We start from the raw sequence: 22,264 nt of genomic DNA on the forward strand, positions 1-22,264 counted from the left end.
GGAATAATATTCTCCGCTCAGAGAGGAATGTTCAGAAGGAATGGAACAGGCGTAATCTGGTGTGGGAGATTTACCCTGTGAGGGTGTAGAATGTTGAGATTTCTGTAAAGATGAAAGACATCCCAAGACCTGCGTAAGCATAGATTGCAATTGTTCTGGAGCAAGCGTCTGTGGCTGCTCAGAACGGAGACCAGCAGCCATGGGAGTGAACGTGGCCGAAGGAGGAGGGGGAGGGGTAGGCTGAGGAGATCCCCATGTCGGATTTGGATTGGACGCCATGGGATTGTCTACTAAAGATTGGGAGCCTCCATCCGGAGACAATGGTCTGTGTACCTGTGCAATTGTGGTAACCTGAGGGCCGAAAGGAGAAGCCCCGGGAGGTTGAGGGACAACCGGTACCTGCTGTGGCAAAGCAGCTTTTTGAGCCCTGGATATCTGTCTCTCAAGAGCCTGATGTCTCCTGGCTGCGTCTTTTTCAGCCCTTTTGGATGGAGCCTTACTTGAGACAGCTTTTGCCTTGACCCTGAGCCTGTCTGCTGCCTCAGTCTTTGATGATTTGCGACTTCGCTTAGCAGGAGGACTGGTAGGTGCCGGAGCGAGATCGGGCTGTGACTCTTCCGCCATTACTGATCTATAAGTGAGACTGAAAAGGTAGCAAAAGAAAAATAGTGTTGAATGGACAGGTGACAACCAGTGAAAAACGCCCCTGAGAGTCAATCAGGGAGATTGTGTCCCTAAATCTCTCAGCCCAATACTGAAGATGGTTGTATCAAGTGAAAAGAACCAGCAGACTGGAAAACCAGTATGAACTCCTTGCACAAAAACCTGAATCCCTTCAGCACAAGTCTGAGGGTGGGATAACCAGGTAGCAAAGGCTGGACGGAACCAAAAACGGCCCCCCTGCCAAGGAGAAAACAACAGCCTCTATCCCTTCAGCACAAGACTGAGGATGGGATTGATGAAGGCTGAAATATTAATTCTGGTGATCAATCCAAAACAAGGATTAGGCCTGAGACCCTTCAGAACAAAGTCTGAGGATGGATCAACAACAAACAGGCTAGGGACAAGGCCCAGATTTAAGACCCACGTCCTAATGAAAGACAAGGTAATCAGTCTGAGAAAAAAGGATTAAAATCCGTATTGCCAGAGGCAATGTCACATAGGTAAGGCTGGGAACCACAGGGGGAATTATTTTACTTGGTTCTGCCCTCCCCAAAAGACAAGGGGGGGGAACTAAACCAGCCACCCACTTCACCAGAATCTTCAAAAATGATGCAAAATNGAAATATCCAAAATAGTTAAATAAAACCTGAGTCTGGAGAGCAGAGAAACAACACGCCTTGTCTGGGTATAGACTAAGTCAGAACTGGGCATGTGCGGCCAGGCAGGAGGCGTGGCTATCTCAGACTTAGTCTTATTGGGTACAAGGGACTTCAGGAAACCCAATCAAGTGGATTATCCATCCCTCATGCTGGAGAACAGAGCTTTCTCAACCTTGGCAACATTAAAATGGGTAGACTTCAACTCCCAGAATTCTTCAGAAAGCATACTAAAATACACTCATCTTAAAGTTGCAAAGTTTGAGAAACATTGTTCTAGAACAGGGGTCTACAAACTTAGCAATTTTAAGACCCTGGACTTCCAACTCCCAGAATTCCTCAACCAGCCATGATGGCTGAGGAATTCTGGGAATTGAAGTCCACAAGTCTTAAAAGTGCCAAGTTTGAAGATCCCTGTTCTAGAACCAGGCCTAGTTAGCTTTGGCAAGCTGTACAGCAGGGGTCCCCAACCCCCGGTCTGTGCACCGGTACCGGGCCGCAGCATGCCAGCAACCGGTCCGTACAAACAAGCAAAGCCCCATCCACGGGATGCAGGCAGCACACAAAACTTTTATCCACGGAACCGGTCCCTGGTACCCAAAACGTTGGGGACCTCTGCTGTACAGTATGTCATGTCATACTGTATATACACACCTTATATTTTCTTATCTCACAATATATATAGTGCACCCCCAAGGTTAAATATGTAAGCAAATTTATATAATAAGTCAAGTTTCCCAAACATGGGCTATTTCCAGACCTGTTGATTGGAATTCCTAGAATTAATTAATTAATTAATTAATTAATTAATTAATTAATTAATTAATTAATTAATTAATTAATTAATTGCCATGCTGCTGGGGATTTCTGGAAGCTATCTACACATCTGAAAAGATGTCCAGGTGTTTGCGATAGTCCCGAAGCAATATTTATAGAAGAAAGCCCAGATTAATCTATCCCACAAAAATTGATCTGAAAATATAATCGATAGTACAGGATGGAGAAAACCTATAAAGGCAACTCCAATTCTACCCTCTGAAGGAAATATATAAATAAATTAAATTTTAATGAGGTTCCATCACAGTTTATTGCAATCAAAGAACAGAAACCAGGATGGAAATATCGAGGTGAACATGGGATTTGTCTCATTTTCATACTATATCATAACATAATTTGCATTTGAGATTTTTGTCTGCTTTTTTTCTTATTGTGCATATGCAAGCTACCTTAGGGTCCTGGATCTTATAGGATAAAAATATTTCATATATTGTTTTATGAACAAATCTCTGTGACATATGCAGACATTTGGCTTGGAGAACACAGGCTGAAAAGGCAATTAACCTAACTGGATGTATCATCTCCATGGGATGAATAATTAGTTTCCCCATTTCACTTGGAGATGGTTTCCAAAATATAGAGAAGATTGCATCCACCTCTTCTTTGGACATCAATTATCTTACCTTTCAAAAATAATTCTCTTTTAAAAAGGGAAAGCTATCTGGATTATTGCCCAAGGATAATCAGTTTAGCGCTATGGCAGGCAACTTTTCAGCAGTCGAGGTTGCAATTCAGCTCTCTGATTGGAAAGCCACAATTCCCATTTCTACCCTCATCTTCCCTGCCCCCCAAGTACCCCAAAGGGCAAAAATCACAGTGATGAATTTCAGTGGCAAAATGAAAAGGCTTTGGAAGGCTGATTTCAGGTTGCTTTAGAAAGTGCACAAGGATTAAGAATAATCAGATAATCAGCCAGTTTTGCTGCTGAATTTTATTGGTATTGGATCATCATTTGGTCTATGAGCTATTCAAACGGATACAGCTCATCAACTGGAACTTAACACTTAAATCAGTAAAGAGGCATTGCTTTCCTTAACTGGTGCCATCACCGTTGCCGATATAGATTCCATCTTGGAACAGTGCCTTTTGGGTAAGAGAGTTATTTTATGGAGCTCCTGTCTCTGAGCGGTCAAGCAAACCACATAAATGGAAACATTTTCAGAGAGCATCAACTTTTTTTTTTTGTTTCAGAAAGCTTGTGGAACAGATTATTTAAAAGTGCATTGTGTTGCTTTTATTCATTATTTAAAAGTGCACTGACTGCTATTATTAAACTGAATGCACTTTATTTCTGTTTCATCTGTACAGCTGAGACAACAGAGTTGGTAATTTTCTTAGCACTGAGCATTTGTTCCAGCCTTGTTCACAGAAAAAGATATAAAATAGAAAACACCGACATAATGTTGTAAGCTTCTTGCCCTTGTTACAAGCACTCAACACCAAAAGAACTAAAAGCTTGTTTTGTGTGGGAATATCTGATTGGGCATGATAGCAAACAGAATGCCAGAGGTAATGGGTTCATTTTGATCCACCTACAGACTTTTCTTATGTGTCTGTTGACAGTGGTAACAATTATCCTAGACTGCATTAACAGAGGGATAGAATCAAGATCATGTGAAGTGTTAAAACCACTTTACAATGCCTTGGTAAGGCCACACTTGGAATACTGCATACAGCATTGGTCACCACGATGTAAAAAAGTTGTTGAGACTCTAGAAAGAGTACAGAGAAGAGCAACAAAGATGATTAAGGGACTAGAGGCTAAAACATATAAGGAACGGTTGCTGGAATTGGGTATGTCTAGTTTAATGAAGAGAAGGATTAGGGGTGACATGATAAAAGTGTTCCAATATCTCAGGGGTTGCTACAAAGAAGAGGGAGTCACGCTATTCTCCAAAGCGCCTGAAGGCAGGACAAGAAGCAATGGATGGAAACTAATCAAGGAGAGAAGCAACCTAGAACTAAGGAGAAACTTCCTGACAGTTAGAACAATTAACCAGTGGAACAACCTGCCTCCAGAAGTTGTGGATGCTCCAACACTGGAAGTTTTTAAGAAGAGACTGACAACCATTTGTCTGAAATGGTATAGGCCCTATATCATTTCAGACCTTTCCTGCCTGAGCAGAGAGTTGGACTGGGAGACCTCCAAGGTCTCTTCCAACTCTGTTATTCTGTTATTTCAGAGGTCTACACTTCCCACACTTTCTTGGGGTAGAAAATTTTTGTTTTAAACCACTTGTTCTTATACACTGCACCCTAGATATGCCTACCTTCTCTTTTCATTATAGCAGACACACCACCCAATAAAATCATTTAGCTAATTAAACAGCCCACGGTTTACTTTCATCACGAAGCAAACGAAGGGGTTGAAATAATTCCTAGGGCCCAAGAAGGATTTAGCTGGATTCCTCTCACATCTTCTTAAAGGCCAATCTCAAATACAGGGTTTAGCTACAGCTAAACAGCCTCAGTTTTGTGCAGCAGGGAACTGCTAAGCAATGCTTGGTGGTAGCAGCTGGAAAGCAGTCTCCGTTTTGGCTCTGAGTCAGCTGTGTTTTTTCCCCACTGAGCTCTTTAGCAGATGCTCCCAGGATGAATGCCTCCTCCTGGCTTTGGGTGTTCTGTGATGAAAAAGACAAATCCAAAAGGATAACAAGAAAATGAGATTAAAGAGGAGATCAGAACTCAGGCCGTCTTATTGATCAATGCAAAATTGATTTTTAGAGGTATGCTTTGTCTTGTTTCATCAACAGGAAAAAAAAATGTGGGAAACTCAGTTACAGCAAAGCAGCCCTAAGACTGTTGGCCACTCATTTTGCCCTTTCCTTGGTCCCTAGTGACATATAAAACTGAGTCAAATCACTGGATTGAAAGATTTTTGGAAAGAAAAAATGTATTGATTCTTCTGTCACTTTGGCCCACTGCTAAGTTTTAATTTTGTCACCTTGGCTCACTGTTAAGTTTTAAACTGGTGGTATATTTCTTAATGCGGGTCTCTCTTTCCTTCTATTTGTTATACTCACTGAAATGCAGAGGTGACTCAGGGTATGATTAAGAAAGGTCAGTGAGACATACAGTACATAAAAAAACAGATGGATTGCACCATTGTGGCCACATTTTGACTTTTTTTAACCAAATCCCGTGGATACCTCTGATGCTATGTATGTAGATCTCTGGGAATACGTGCACAACTTTTCAATAACGTCTCATTAAAATCATTTTAAAAGGACGCCTCCATTTCTGACTTTTGCAGAACAGGAGATGGAGTGCTCCTAAATTATGCACAGGGAATGTTCTGTTTCAGAAAAGCTGTTATTCCAAATTTGAGTGGCTTGAATTCAATCCTCTATGATCTACTTTGTATGAAATTGGGCGTTCTAGTATTTTACCAATGGGTACCAAATTGGCAAGCATCCTTATCCATTAAAGAAGAATGCAATTCTTTGCTGATCTGTCTGGAAGGAAGTCCCAAATAAAACAGTGCTGAGGCTGTTCAAGAAAAGAAGTAAAGATTGCACTGTAGCTGATCTTGGGTCCGTATTCTGGTTTGGGAATTAAAACACCTAGACCAGGGGTCCCCAACCCCTGGTCTGTGGACCGGTACCGGGCCGCGGCATGCCAGCAACCGGTCTGCACAAACAAGCAAAGCCCCATCCGTGGGATGCAGGCAGCACACAAAACCACGTCCCCTCTGGTCTGCAGAAAAACCTCTCTCCATGGAATTGGTCCCTGGTGCCCAAAAGGTTGGGGGCCTCTGACCTAGACAACAGGGAATTTTAGCAAAAGAGGGCAGAACTGATAAAGTCTTGAGTTACATTCTTCTAGAATGATGCGAGTGCAGTCTTGTTCTGCTTTGCATCCAAGTCTTTAAAAGTTAATGGAAATAAAGACCAGGCGATAGGTAAATCTGGCTCATAAAAGACAAGGAAAGAAAATATAGGTAAAGAAAGAATACCCACTGAGTTTGGAGATAAAGAGAATGCATATGAAGGAGGGGTGGGGAAGAATTCGAAGTTTCATCACCAAGTAAGGCCTGGGAAAACTCTGCTCCATCTGATTCAATGACTTGGTTCACACAATGTACTAATTCATAGTTACATTTGTTTTGGTTTTAGCATGTTCCATGAACATGACCACTCAGGTTTGTAAACCATAGCTTGTGATGAAACTTGGCTAACTGTGATATAACCAATAAGCTAATTTAATAAACCAAGACTTTTTCCCAATGTGAGATCTCACCTTGCATTAGGTAAGTTCACATGGTTCTGTTTAAATCACTCTTTTTATTATAAGGGTAGGAATTATATTAGAATTGCTATTTTTAAAATAGCCTTTGCTCAATGACGCTGCACATGCTGAGGTGCAAAAAAAAGGGAAAAAAAGAAATCTGAATTCATTCTCCAAATGGAGCTGGTTAAGACTCTTTTTGGTCTGAAAATCAACAGAACTTGTGTTGCCAATCAGTAAGTACTAAATTGCATGGCACATGGTCGGATTCAATGGAAAAGATTGGGCTAAATCATGTTTGGCTTAACTTGATTATAGAAAAAGCAACAGCCAATGGGGTTCATGCTGAACAGATCATATAATGGCTTAATGCAGGGGTCTTCAAACTTGGCCCTTTTATGACTTGTGGACTTCAACTCCCAGAATTCCTCAGCCTGACAGAGGAATTCTGGGAGTTGAAGTCCACAAGTCATAAAAGGGCCAAGTTTGAAGACCCCTGGCTTAATGTAAGGCGTGAGTCTGGTTACAATGTCCCATGTTGGAAAACTACCTGTTTATAGGCTGTGATTACAGATAGTCCTCAACTTACAACCACAACTGGGATTGGAAATTCTGTTGCTAAGCAAAGCAGTCAAAGCAGTGAGTTATTTTGCAACCATTGTTAAATAAATCTCCATGGTCGTTAAGCGTTAAGCAAATCCATTTCCCCTATTAACGTAGCTTGTTGGAAGCCAGCTGGGAAGGTCACAAATGCAATCACTTAAAGCCAGGAAGCTGCAACCATCCTAAATACATGCTGGTTGCCAAGCACTTGAATTTTGATCACATGACTGGCAGGACACTACAACAGTTGTGTTAGGATGTAAGTCACTTTTTTCAGTGCCATTACAACTTAGAATGGTTGCTAAATCAAAGGTTATAAATTGACGACTATCTGTATATGCACAAACATGCATGGGTACAATCACATAGGTTGATCCGTGAGGGGAGAGAATCAGATGTTGATATGACTATGAAATCAAAGTCTTACACCTTTTAAAAAACATATCTTGACTTTCTGTCTCACTACCCAAAGATGACTTTGGTTACCCCCCCCCCCAAAAAAAAAAAATCCTTTGCTCTTTGACATTAGCACGTGTGCTTGAGACACATGAAAAAGTTGAGGAGGGTAAAAATGAAAGACACTGCAAAAGAAAAAAAACATTCAATTTTACCTGCCTTGCCACATACCTGCTCCAGAACTTCCAGGCACCAAGAAAACCAGAATGCCTAAAATGTGAAGAACTTTTGGTGCAGAATCAGACAAGCCATTGAAATGCAGATCCTGTCTGTCCATGCTGCACTGTTTTCAGCAGAATATGTATGTCCCTTTACAGAATCCAAGACTAGTGCAAAGGAATGAAGCAATGAAATTTCTAGGCTTATGTCCCCAATTCAGGCCACCAAGAGTTACTTTCAACAATGTGCATTTGCCTGTGATTGTATTCATCAATATATTTCACAAGGCCAAGTCAGGGTCTATCAAATGAATTCGTACAATATGCTAAGCCGAGATAGTGTTTTGTTGGCTAGATTTTGGGGGGTTGTTAGTATGTTATGCAAAGGGCTTTAGCAGATGACAGGACCTAGCAAACCTTAGTTGATTTAGAAAGCTAAGCAGGGTTGGTTCTGGTTAATATTTGAATGGTGAATCATCTTGAACAATAAGGCCATTGTAGCATTTGAAGACAACTTTACCATTTTGGATCAAGCCATTTTTTTGGTTTAGTTTATGATATGGTGTCTTGTTGAAACCCAGCAAATCATTAATTGATGTAAGTATGCTGCATGAACACAGCCACTGGGACCCCCCTTATGTGGTGTTGAGCAAGCAAGTTGAGTAGGAATCCTCTAAAACAGCATATAGGCCAATGCAGATATGCAACTCTTGGTTCTCCAACATGGAAGAGTATCAGAACTTTTGAATTTGTTTGGGTATCTGGTGCAGAAGGTTTTCAGATGACATTTCCACTTTAAACAAAATGTCAAATTGACAACAAAGGTTCCAGTTCTCATGACAGTTGCAGAGTCTTCTTTGAAAGCTGATTAGTCTGAAACTGGCTCCAATTTTCAGAACTACTTACTGAATAAGGGATCTTCTAGGTAGGAGCTCATGAAGCATATAAACACAAGAAGAACTCTAGATCAGGCCAGCAGCCATGTAATGCTCACAGCATAGGCAAGGAAAGTGATAGCATGCCTTACATAAGGATACATATCTGTGATTCAGGAAGTAGTAAACAATCATCAATCCTAGTTGCTACTAATAATTCCCAAAATGAATTGGCTTACAGAATAGTACCTCATCAGCTGGGCTTTCAGAAACTGGGAGAAGATCATGGCATCATGTCTGAGTAACATTTTCAAAATGGGTTTTCTAATATATAGGAATATCTGTCTATAGCTAATATCCCCTAACTTAATTTCCTTTCTTCCTTAAGATCTAGGCCAAGAGCCCTACTTGATAAGATCAAGTTCTGAAATCAAGACAAGAAACAAAGGATGGAAACTAATCAAGGAGGGAATCAACCTATAACTAAAGCAAAATTTCCTGGCAGTGAGAACAATTAATCAGTGGAACGGTTTGTCTCCAGAAGTTGTGGATGCTCCAGCACTGGAGGTTTTTAAGAAGAGACTGGACAGCCACCATTTGTTTGAAGCGGTATAGAGTTTCCTGCCTGAGCAGGAGGTTGGACTAGAAGACCTCCAAGGTCCCTTCCAAATCTGTTATTCTGTTAAAATGGATTGCTACTTCCTCCATCTCACTTTCATGCATATGCCTCAGAGGGGAAAATGTTATGCAAGACATGAAAGTGACAACTCCTATAGGTATTCATTATTAGCACCCAATGTTTTGAGGAGACTGCTCTAATCCAGGAATATACGTGACTCATATTGTGTAAGATCCTGCTAATCTTAATCGAATGTCTCCTGCCCAGCATCATATCTAATACTGGGCAGCCAATTACCCCTGTGCAAAATGTTTCACTGGCCGTTTCCAAACATGGAAGCTCCATTTCACCAGTGCAATTAACACAGGCCTCTTCTCTCCATTTCCTAAGTCCAACCCAGGTTTAAAGCTGTCTAAGCAAATTATCATCATCATAGCTTATGGCAACGTAAAGGAAAACAGAACAGGCCAATGCTGAGCTATTCAATCTTTTCAATATCAATCACTGGTTTCCCAGGACATCCAAGTGCGATGTTATCCGGCAGGATCCTTTGGCCTGGCCTTATCTGTCCATGCAATGCCTGACATAGTGTGCTCAAGTTGCAAATGCTTTCATGTTGAATCAAATGCTTCCCGGTTATTGAATATTTAAAGTGGTCTGTCTGGCTACATACACACACACATACACACATGGACACCACCTTTTTGGTCTAACTAGTGGGCAATTGTAACCATGGGCAGTAGAATGTTTAAGGAAAAAATTGTTAAGCTAGCAGGAATAGCTGAGCGCAGCTCGGCCAGGGTAAGTTACTCTCCTTCTGATGAAACAAACATAGTGATGTACCCTTCCCCCACTGTCTTGATCTGAAAAAGCAACCCCTACTGCTGCATTGCATACAAGAGGCTGAGCCTCAGGAAAGCTGATAAATATGTTCACCACAAGATTTTTTACCGTACTACCATAGGCTCTTTTTCAGCTACAATGTAGATCCTTTAACAGAGACTACAGAGAGCAATCTTCTTTCCCTTCTACATTCTTAATAAAATTTGGAATTAAATAGCTGGGCAATTGAGGGTGCATCTTCCAAGGAGAAGTTCACAAAGCGCTGATCCCCAATACTAGATCGGGCATTTGGGAGGGGAGAAATGAAGAAAAAGACCTCTCTGGTCAATATTATAAAAAGCTGATCTTGCTGACATATTTGCTTCTCCTCCACAGCAAAACCAGAAGTGGCACAGAAGAGCCTTAGGAAAAGCTTTGTGGAGGGGTTGGGGGTTTTTTTTTTTTTGGCCTGGAGGGAAAGAGCTGACATTACAAAATGCCCCCTCTTTTTTTCCCCCCTCTCAGCCCAGTCTAATCTCGTGCAAGAAAGGCCCACACGAATGAGCAGCAGCAGTTGAGCCGGAACTGGCTCTCTTTGCAACCTGCGATGCTGCTTCCCTCTTTCCCATCCCCTTCGCTCTCTCTTTCCAGAGCCTCCTGTTTACCATCTGCATCCCCGAGAAACCTCCTCTGACGAGGCCCGCGACTTAATGCCCATCTCCCGTTTCATGCCGTGCCATCTATTTTTTTTTTTTTTTTTTTAAATGCAAAACATCTTTCCCTTTGGAAAATCGGCAACATCCCTCCCACCCAATATATTCTTTGATTTAAAAACACTCCCCCCCCAATAAACCAGCATCCCTCCCCATCTATTTGCTGCACCCCTCCCCCACTTCTCATACATGTGTCAAATGAAGGTTAACAACCTGCTCCCCCACCCTCCCTCCCCGCCGCCACCGCGCCACCCTGTTTCAAAGCAATGCCACCGTCGGAAGCCAACCGAATGCAAAGAGGCGATACAGATCAAGTGTCATCGATCTAGGTTAGAAAAAAGATTAAAAAATAAAAAATAAAAAACGAGGTGGGGGGGATTGCACCGGGCGCGCACTTACCCCGTGAACGCGCTTCTGGTCTCCTAGCTAATGCAGCAGCGGCGGCGGCGGCGGCGGCGGCAGTGGCGCGAGGGAACAAGCACCTGCCTGCAGCTCCCTGGCCAACGTCACCAGCGCTCCGAAGGGGGCGGAGATATGCAGATGAGAGGGTCACGTGACTTCGCGAAGGGCCCTCCCCTTTTTTTCCGGTTTTCCTGCGGGCGGGCCCGAGGAGTTGTCGTCTTGGGCATTGGCGACACGTCGGTGATTGATTAGGGCCAGGGGTAGGCAACCTCGGCTCTTTTATGACTCGTGGACTTCAACTCCCAGAATTCCTGAGCCAGCTAAGCTAAGCTAAACTAAGCTAAGCTAAGCTGGCTCAGGAATTCTGGGAGTTGAAGTCCACGAGTCATAAAAGAGCCGAGGTTGACTACCCCTGGATTAGGCTGTGTAATCCTTTACCTCACGGAGGGATTTGCTTCTGAGTAAGCCTGCGTTGCTAAATCCTTTGCGATTTCCTTCCCCCCCCCCTCTCTTTTCTCTCTCACCGAAATATATCCCTCCTTTATTTTACCCTTTTCCCTTAGAAGGGGCTACCGGGTGGTCCTGAGGGGAAATTATTTCCTTACGTGCTTATTTTTTTTTTATTTACTTATTTATATTTTCCCTTGCGTGAAAGGAAAAAATAACTATGTATTATCTGCCCTCAGTGAAATACGTTGTACACGAGAGGTATATATCAGTGTTTCTCAACCTTGACAATTTTAAGGCATGTGGACTTCAACTCCCAGAATTCCACAGCCAGCATTGCTGGCTGTGGAATTCTGGGAGTTGAAGTCCACATGCCTTAAAATTGTCAAGGTTGAGAAACACTGGTATATATAATTCCTGGGAATACACGAATAAAACATGAGGAAGTTCCTGATATTATTACCTCACCTCGTCATCTTGAAAACATGACCCAGATCCCCAAAACACACAAAAAATCTAGTGGTTGCGTAAAACAAGACACGAATATTTGCTGCCCTATTTGCTGCCCTAGCTTGTTTCAGAAGTTTTGAGCATATTAATAATTGTGAATTTTCTGGAACAAAAAAACAGCAACTTGTTATTAATATGTGCAGGAAGTCCTTTACAACCATTCGTTTAGTGACTGTTTGAAGTTATGGCACTGAAAAATGTGACTTATGACTGGTCTTCTCTTTTATGATTGTTGCAGCATCCTATGGTCACAGGATCAAAATTTGGATGCTTGACAACTGGTTCATATTGCAGTGTCCCAAGGTCATGTGATCACCTTTTGCAACTTTCTGACAAGCAAAGTCAATGGGAAAGCCAGATTCACTTAACAACCGTGTTACTAACTTAACAAATGTAAAGTCAATGGAAAAGCCAGATTCACTTAACAACTTAACAACTGTCAACAAAAGAAAGGTCATAAAATGGAGCAAAACTCATTGAACAAATGTCTCACTTAATAACAGAAATTTTGGGCTCAATTGTGGCTTTAAGCCAAGGACTTCCTGCATTAATTTTATATAATATAATTATTATGGATTATTCAGTGGCTTTGTGTATAAAAAGTGTATAAAATATTATTACAACTGAGATTTTTAAGGTGAAAGATAAAAGCAAGCTTGCATATATATATATGCGTATTACAATGTTTGCAAAAGGTGGAACAATATTCAGCAACAGAATAAGAAAAAAACTTCAGTATGAGTTGTATAGATTTCATAGGCACTAGCTGTAAAACACAAGGTTAGGATTTACTTTGCTGACTGCAAGGAAGGGCTGGGGATCATAAAAATATAGGAGTTAGCCATTTCTCTTTTTTATTGCATTTTAGCCCTTGGAAGATGTGCTATTTAATCTGAAGGGAAAACATTTTAGACTGCTTCCTGATATTAGGTTTTTGTTTGCTATATTAGAAGGCTTAATAAATGTCCACATTTTCTATCAAAGGGCTACGGTCAATAATGACAGCCCAGATTCCAGAATATAAAACCATTTTAAAATTTACTAGACATACAGTATGTGGCCTTTAAGACAGGATAAACATAATTAGGAGGTCCTTTTGAAAATCAGTGCTGATAACGCTTCAGTCATAAACAATGATTCTCCATTGGATATCAGTGATAGAATTATTGAGATTTAAAGCTATTACAACAGGACTGCATTACATTATCCAGATTACAGTAGCCACTACTAGATAGCAGCAAGGAGTTTCCTGTATCTTTTTATTGTTATTCGCTGATCACCCAAATTTCTACACTCCAGAACTGGCACCTCTGCTGTGGTTTATTCACATGTTTTATAGATGGATCAAGAAAACCCCTCTAATGTAATTCTGTTAGGTTTTCCCAGTGTCATTTCCATCCTTTTCTTACTACTGAAATGATAGTGAAATTACACTTAAATGAGTATTATATCATAATACTTCTGTAACATTATGGGGTATTTTCCATTTATTGTCATTTCAGCAATATGCATGTATCTGTGTCCTTTCAAATCAGTGTTGATTGCTGGTGATTGCCGGGCACTTAATCACTACATCAATCTACACCAATTAAATTTTAGCAATAGGGCCAGGATAATAGTGGCCATAAAAGTGTTTGAGTCATTATCATTATTGGAGGCCAAAGTATGAAATGAGAGAACCAGTTAGGTCTAAGGACTGGGAGAGATTTATCTAGTCTGAACTTTTATATAAACCTACACCAGTTGAATGTGTGTGCAAATTATATGGGGTTTTTTTTGTCTGACTTGGCGATGTAATTCACTACTCAAAAATATGCATAAAATATTTATATTATAAAAAGTGCACACTAAAACACATGTTAATGAAAAGGGCATAGACAAATGTGTTTTATTATGGAGAAATTAGTTACTAACATGCTCACAGTAACAAATGTGTATAAAATGCATATATCGTAGTATGAGAAAAGTATTTGAAAATGCTAGCAAGTTTTTCTACTGTTGTGAAAATGGGCCAAAACAGTCATGGCCAGGAAAGCGAGAAAAAACAAACCAATAGCAATAGCACTTAGACTTATATACCACCCCATAGTGCTTTACAGCACTTTGTCGGCAGTTTACAATATAAGCATATTGCCCCCAACAATCTGGGTCCTCATTTTACCAACCTTGGAAGGATGGAAGGCTGAGTCAACCTTGAGCCCCATCAAGATCGAACTCCAGACTGGGCAGAGTTAACCTGCAATACTGCATTCTAACCACTGCACCACCAGGGCTCCTAACAAAACCCAAACCATCCATGTTGTTTGGTATCTGTAGTACTATTTCTCCAGTAAGATACTGTAACTGACAATCTTTCCATTAATTAACTTACAAAAAATGTTTTAAGCATCTAGATACAGAAGACTAACATCAGAATTTCCTTTCTATCGTGTTGTGTTGTGTTATGAGGAATATCATTAGAAAACTTTTAAGTGTTATCTTGCTAGGACTTTCATTCATTACTCTGCAAAATTCAATAAATATGTTCTGAGCTTTAATAGGTTTAGCTCATCTGCCTCGTAAATCACCATCTATAAGAAAACCAAACTATCCCTAACTCAGTGGGATGGCTGGATCATAGTGAGAGATACATACAGGAAGTGTACAATATCTCCTAAGAATATAAAAAGTCAGCTACAGTTGACTACAAGTTTACTTGTAAACTTACTTACAACAGAAGACTGAGAATGATATGTGTGAATGCAGGTCCAAGGACTGTGTGTGACCATTAGATGGCAACATAACATCACTTTTAAACTTCTAAATGTTGCTAAAGTGAATCTTTTCTGAGACTGATATAACTTTAAAAAAAAGAAAGAGTAGGAACATCTCAAACATACTTGCTTGTATAGTTCCCAAGCTAGTTATGGGTCACACAGACTGCAGTCTTGGCAAAGTACAGGAAACAAGGAAGAAATCCACCTTAATTGTTATATGCTGAAAGACGTTCTGCAAGCTAAAATGCATTCCAAAACTGAAACATCACTAAAGTGATTGTAAATCCACTACTATGACTCTGGCTTTTCGCATTCTTTCCTTTTCTTTCACTTACATAATATCTGTTTAAGGAAAAATATGGCAGAAAAATGTTTTGTACAGTTTTTGAGTGCATCTGTGGGTCTAAATAGCACTCCATCACTGGATGTTTTTAAGAAGAGACTGGACAGTCACTTGTCTGAGATGGTATAGGTTCTCCTGCTTGAGCAGGGGCTGGACTAGAAGACCTCCAAGGTCCCTTCCAACTCTATTCTATTCTAGCAATCCCCATCTAACCTCAGGGTGTGTTTGTAGGCGTTGCTAAATCTTATTTAATCTTAATATCTTCCAAAATCCAATATCAAAGTTTTGATTTGAGTTTTGCTTGGCCATTTGATTATACAGTACTGTACTTTCTTATAATTCCACCATGTAATCTGTGAAAGAAACAAATGGAGCCTGGAAGGAAATGTAGTTGGTGGATCACTGTCATAATAAGTCCCCAAGAAGGCAAAAGTATTTTGTGAAACTAGGCAGATGTGCATGTACGATGTGTGTGTATAAATTAAGAGCACTGAGGGACATACAAGAGACAGGCAAACACAGATGAGAGATAAGCTTTATGCTTTGGGATTAAATATTTACATTATTTGGGAGTTAGGCTTGTCAGTGATGGATTTGCTGGGAGGAAAAAAGGACCTGGCCTGTGGGAAATAAGCAGTCATTATTGTTTTTCCAGAACTTCACTCATTTTTGCATCGGTTTCTGTGAAAATTTCACATACAATACCACTCAATCCACTACCCTTTCAAAATAATTATATTAGATATTAGAAAGTGTTGTTTGCAAGGAGAGCATTACATCCTTTGCAGTTCTAATAGCTGATCCTAATTTTCCTCAATCAGTTGGGCTAGGTCCTGACAGTTCTCATACCTTTTTGCTTTTTTTGCCTAAAACTTTGATCAAGCATCACCATATAATCTCCCTCCCTCCTCTAATTTCTTTGCTCAGATTTACCTTTCTATTTTGGATTCATTCCCATCTCCATCCACAATTTCTACATTCTAAACTCCAGTTGGTAGTATCTCTTCTCTCCTATAGTTACCATTCTACTAACAATGCTGTGTTACTATGATCTCTTTAGGACTGAAGTGTTTTTTTCAAGCTCTGGAGATTTATAGTACAATTTAAAAAGCCAAACATTTCATTTTAACACTTAAATACAATGTAAAGAAAAGGTGTTGCCAGAAAACAATGTTGCAAGGAAAAACAGACAATCAGATAAAAATGCCAATATGTTCTCTGTGGTTATGACAATACTTATTTCACAAAGAAACAGTAACTTAGTCTGTAGGGCCAGGCCCCAGTGGCAGCTCAGCAAACTCAAAGTGCATTGTGAAATACATGTGTATACAAACAAACATTCAACATATACATATATACATTTGCACACACATAATGCAGCATTTTTGAGTGCAAATCACAGTTAAACCAATTGCTATCAATAAAATTTGCCTGAACCAACCATTGGTGAGGTTATTACACATTAAAATATTATTAAGCATAAAGCTACAAAAGTTATTTTAAAAAAAGAACAAAAAAAATACTTGCTAAAAATAAATTAAAAGTGGTAGCCTTCCCAGTAGTAATGCATAACCGGCCTTTCATAAGAGGTACAGTATATGGAAAGAAAATGATGAGACACAATATCATTTTGGTGCATAGAATCATCCTCATTTGCACCCTCCCTGGATTTCTAATACGTAAATACAGTAGATGGAGGTACCACCCTAGCTTTATAATCAATCAGCAGTTTAAGCTTCTCAAATCATAAGTTGGCCTCGCCAAAATTTTACAAATGAATCTTTAAATCTCATTCTTCTATTCATAACTTTTATCTGCTACTTACATTGGCTAATGATTCCCCAGTTTCAACGGACCCTGTCTCTTTTTGAGGCTCCATAAAGCTGCATTATTTACCCAAAGCAGTAAGTGCATCTCTTCAAATCAGCAGATTAAGCCTTCTAGGGGAAAAAAAAAAATCAATGGACAGAGTACTATCTAGTTACAAGTCTTCTCTGGGATAGGACAGACTCTTTAATGCATAGGGATGTAGAATAAGAGGGACAGAATGGATCTCTAATTTGATTGAAATCAAGAAATGTTTAGCAGCAAATTCAGTGTTGTAACAATCCTCTTTTGTGAGCTGTGAAATACATGGAGTGAAGATCCAGATAACCCAGAAAGAACAAAATAATAGATTTCTTTGAATACTGAAAACAGGCGGGAAACGTTTAAATCCACAATTTTTTCACAATTCCACGTAAATTGCTTCTCCCCTAATGTCACAAAACCAACTTATTAAAACAAAACAATTGTTTTTGTATTTAGAAAACAAAGTTAAAATGCCTTTTAAAAATAATAGGTCTTTTTCTTCCGCAAAATGTTAATGATCAAAAGATCCAAAATAAATAGTGTACATATCACACAAAACCTTTATGAGTAGTCTAATATGAACACATCATTTGGGATAGCTTCTCCCATTCCTTTTAGGAGAAAGGGGCAATGAAGCCCCATACCCCCAAAGCCCCAAGAAAGTGGGGCATTGATTTCACAGGAAAAAGTCAAAGTGATTAAAATGTCAGAAGAGTCAAATTATCAACTTCAGGTCCTTCCCCCCCCCCCTCATTAATTTGAAAATTAGCAAGACTTCCAATTACCCTTGTATAGCAAGCAGTTCTGCCAGTTACTATAGCCAATTTATATTAGAAATTGCTGGGAAGATTAATTACATATTTTTAAAAATATTGATTACCTATTTCTGCATCAAAAATACTTTCCTCTTTTTAAAAAAGAAAACATGAATAATTTACTCTTTACAGCTGCTATGGAGAAATACATGTTACAAAATAAACAATTTTAAACAATAGGGTTTTCCCGTCTTACTGGAAAAATTAAAACAAAATCTCTGAATATTGGAGAAATGGACTTATCACTTTCTATAAATATTTTCATGTGGGAGAAAAGGTATTCTAGGAGATTAAGATAAAAGAGGCTATTTTCAATGCAGCTACCAGAATGAGGTAACATGCAGTCGGAAGGAAGGCCTTCTTGTTTGAGTATCAGGAATTTGATGCCAAGTGCATCCAGCAGGATGAATTTTGTATTTCTTGATAGCATCCTATCACACTGTAATTTACAGAGACTGCCTCCTACTTGAATATTTTATGTGAAACTTCCCAGGATGCTGGCTTTATTACACTTGAGAAAAGCAAATATAATATTTATCTGCACAATTCCCCTTTCTGCAGTAGCATGTCATTTTAAGATTCCCTTTTTGCTGGGTCAAATCATTGGTCCATCAAACCCACGCCTACATTATTCTGATTTTTAGCAGGATCATACAGAACCTTTCCTCAAATGAAATTTGCATGCTTGGAAAGTGTAGGACTAAAAAAGTCTGACCAGTTGTCCAACCAACCCAGAACTGTCTGCTCTAACTTGAAAAAGCTTTCCGGGATCACAGTCAGAAAAAACTTTTTCCCAGCCTAGAACCTCTAAAAAAAGAAGACTAAAGATGTCAGAGATTGAACCTGTGTCCATCTTCAGGCAAAAATATTTGTTCTTACACTGAACTAAGAGCTGTATTTCCACCTGGGCTTTCTTAAAACAAGATACAGACTATTTCCAAGTTGAAACCAAAATAAGAAATTAGTGATAGAGACAAGTCCAGCAGGAAGAATTTTTCCATTTGCCACGTACAACTCAGATGCTGAGCAGCAACACTGGAAGGAAGACATGACAGGCATAGTCTGATCTCTGATATTTCGCCACCTGGGCAAATAATGCGGTTCAAGCTACAGATTTCTTTGGGGAAGAAAATGTTAATAGTAACACTCCCTTACAATGGGGAGTGAAATCATAGGTTGCTGGCAGCAAGATTTGGGGTGGCCTATTGTGGTCCCCTTCTGGCCCTGCCAGAATGTAATCATCATCGGGTCTTCCCTTCACTACGTCCCAAGAGGCAAAAAGGTGATATTTCCTTCCATGTCAAGACACGATTGTGCATCAATCAGGCTCTCTCTTCTTGCTAACTCAACTGGATCTGCTATGGAACCACTATCAGTCTGTGAAAGTGTTCTTTGGTTGTCAAAGTTCAGTGCACCTTTTTGTTTGATTAGGGCATTTCTGTGGGGGCTGGCCAATTTGTCTGTTGGAGAAGGCAATGGCTCATTTGCAGATTCTGAATCATCAGTTGTCCCCAAGGTTTTGGATTCACTATTATCCTCTTCCAGAGGGCTCTCAATCTCTGGTTCAATATCTGATTCTTCTCCATCTTCCTCCTCTAAAGTAAGCTGAAACTTGAATTTGTCTCCTCCATTTTTCTCTAAACCTGATGCATCTGGGGGAGGTGAGGGACTATGAGGAATCATGCTCTGATACCATTCTCGGTTGTCTTCTAAAGTATCCAGAATCTCCTGAGCATCAGGATGAACTAAGTCAGCCCAGGTTTCCCAAAGTGGATGCGCAATATAATCAATGAATCCCACCTGGCAGAAGAAAAACAACACAGAATGTTAAATGTGCTAGGGCAGACATTGTTACCCTATCTTTTATAAGTTTGTATCTAATTCCTCCTCCAGTCCCAATTCTACACTTGCAAAAAACTTAGGTATACAAGCAAATGTTTCCTAACTCAAAATGCTCTGACTATGAATACCCATGTTTGCTTTTCTCCTGCTCCCTTCCATTCAATACGTTTTTAAAATTATTGTTGGCTATGCTTATACACAAAGCGTTTACATTCATTTGTGTTTAGCTTTGTATTTTATTTCATTTTAGCATAAAATTTTTGAGTATTGTAGTTTTTTTCAAAACCCCCACCCACAGTTAAACAGCTATCATTCCCATGCCATCTGTAACCTGGAGTTTACTAGCAGTGTCACCTGAGACTTTTCTATGGAGGCATTGTGTTTATCACACATTGGGCTAATCTCCATGCCCTTCTCCCGCTCACGATCCCCTTGGTGGAAGAATTCTATCATGATTCGGTCTGTCCATTGGCGATAGAGCTCTAGTGGTTTTGTGGGGTTACTGAGATCTGCACAGTGTACAATGTTCTGCAAAACCTGTGGAGGAAAACATAACATTTACAGTAGAACTACATCACAAATCAACATATCAAAGAAGAAGTATCATTGGAAGTCTTAACTTCACAACTAATACGTTGCAGCACTTCAATTTTATTAATAATATTTAATAAGTATGTATCTCATTGATTTTTCTCTGCCTCTTTATTATTTTTCTTAGCACCAAATTCAGACAGATCTTAAGAATATATTTTAAATTGATTCATATCTATATAAATAAAAATGTAAATGTTCGTTTGTTCAAAATCTTAAATCTCCGAAAGTTCTTCACCGATTGCTTTGAAATTTTGACACAACGTTGCATTTGAATACGCGCGTGTTGTTATATACCAATATTATATAGATGTCACACCTGTGACAGGTAAAACATGCTTTTTTTAAAAAACAGCGCCATCTGTTGGACGTAAAAGCAACACACGCTTTTACCAGACTGAGCCACAGCAACGCGTGGCTGGGTACAGCTAGTACACTAATAATACTCTTTGAAGTTAATAACATTAAGTTCTGAACAAGACGATGTCAATAGAACTATCATTGACATTCGTGGTTTTAATAACTAACCACAAAATCTTGAGCTCAGCTCTAAGTTTGTTGAACTATGAATTGAGCTTGGAATTCACACCTCTATTTGAAATTTGCTCTTCTCCATTTTATCCCTGCTCCTTAGTGCCTTACCTGAATGCGATCTGAGTAGTTATCCAAAAGCAGGACTCCCAAACTGGTTACTTTCTTGGTCTCTACCATTGTCTTCAGATCAGCCAGAAGATTCATATGTTTTGACATATCTGTTGCCAAGACCTATTTATACCCCCCACCACAAATACAAAAATTATTTCTCTGTATTCCTCTCCCTATTTTCAAGAATACTAGAAAGAAGAGACAAGAGTCACTTGAGAAACAAAATATAGTTTTGAAACAAATTTCAGAAAAAATTACACATAATAACATAATATTGTTGTGTCTGCAGGCATTTATTCATGCATTCATTCATACCAACCTAAGTAAAGCAATGTTACACAGAGTAAAGAAAAGTAATAAGAAATAGAAGGAAGCCAAAGAATTTAAAACTTACATCATTATTATACTTCTCTGTACTTTTCTGTTCTTACATGTCTTCTTTACTTCTTCCATATCCACATGCAACTTCTTTTTATTTTTTAAAACTTTTCATTGCTCTTTTTCATGTTCTCATCAATTGCATCCAACCATGGAAAGGATCTTGGAGGTCCCCAACCCCTGGTCCGTGGACCGGTACCGGGCCACAGCATGTCAGCAACCAGTCCGCACAAACAAGCAAAGCCCCATCTGTGGGATGCAGGCAGCACACAAAACCACACACACTCCGGTCCGTGGAAAAACCTTTCTCCACAGAACCGATTCCTGGTGCCCAAAAGATTGGGGGCCTCTGATCAAGTCCAACCCCCTGCTCAGGCAGGAAACCCTATACCATTTCAGACAAATGGCTGTCCAGTCTCTTCTTAAAAACGTCCAGTGTTGGAGCATTCACAGTTTCTGGAAGCAGGTTGTTCCACTGATTAATTTTTCTAACTGTCAGGAAATTTCTCCTTAGTTCTAGGTTGTTTCTCTCTTTGGTTAGTTACCTTACCTATTACTTCTTGTTTTATAGCACACACTTTAACCCATCCCATTCCCACTGCATTTTTATAATTTTTCTGATAAACCCAACTTACAATCATTTCCTCCATATTCCCGGTCAAAGACAACTAACATTCTTTGATCCATATTCAGATTTTCAGATTCATATTCCTTGTTACATCATACAGTCTCTCTAACATTCAATGTGTTGTGTTCTTTGTATTCCCCCCCCTTAATCCCCTATGCATATCCTGATCACCCATTAAGGGTGATTGCCCTTCACCATTGATCGCCCATTAAGGGTGATTGCCCGTCACCATCTGCATACAGTTTCATGCCCGTTGCTGGTTGGCTAACTAGCAACAGGGTCTTGCCAGCCAATGGAATTGTGTGATTACAAGCCAGGGGAATCCCATAAAAGAGGGCTCCCCTGGCCCAGAGAGCCAGTCCGGATTTACTTTATGCCTTGCCAATAAACCGAGAGCTGACTGTCACTCGACTCGTGTCTTACTGCC

At 39.8% G+C, this 22,264-nt stretch overlaps 2 protein-coding genes across 2 annotated transcripts in view; both read right to left on the reverse strand.

Moving 5' to 3' along the window:
* The window catches only part of RAB3A (RAB3A, member RAS oncogene family), a 22,713-nt gene extending 11,657 nt beyond the window's left edge, over nucleotides 1–11,056 (reverse strand). The window contains exon 1 of the mRNA XM_015809991.1: nucleotides 11,029–11,056. The gene's annotated coding sequence lies outside the window, so the exon portion shown is untranslated. The remainder of the gene's footprint in view (nucleotides 1–11,028) is intronic.
* Nucleotides 11,057–19,013: 7,957 nt separating this feature from the next.
* The window catches only part of PDE4C (phosphodiesterase 4C), a 130,560-nt gene continuing 127,309 nt past the window's right edge, over nucleotides 19,014–22,264 (reverse strand). Inside the window, 3 exon segments of the mRNA XM_029282978.1 lie at nucleotides 19,014–19,553; nucleotides 19,950–20,132; nucleotides 20,829–20,951. Of these exon segments, the coding sequence (XP_029138811.1) occupies nucleotides 19,014–19,553; nucleotides 19,950–20,132; nucleotides 20,829–20,951 (846 nt within the window).

This window comes from Protobothrops mucrosquamatus, unplaced genomic scaffold (assembly GCF_001527695.2).
Source record: "Protobothrops mucrosquamatus isolate PMUCROS unplaced genomic scaffold, P.Mucros_1.0 scaffold6, whole genome shotgun sequence".
NCBI lineage: Eukaryota > Metazoa > Chordata > Lepidosauria > Squamata > Viperidae > Protobothrops > Protobothrops mucrosquamatus.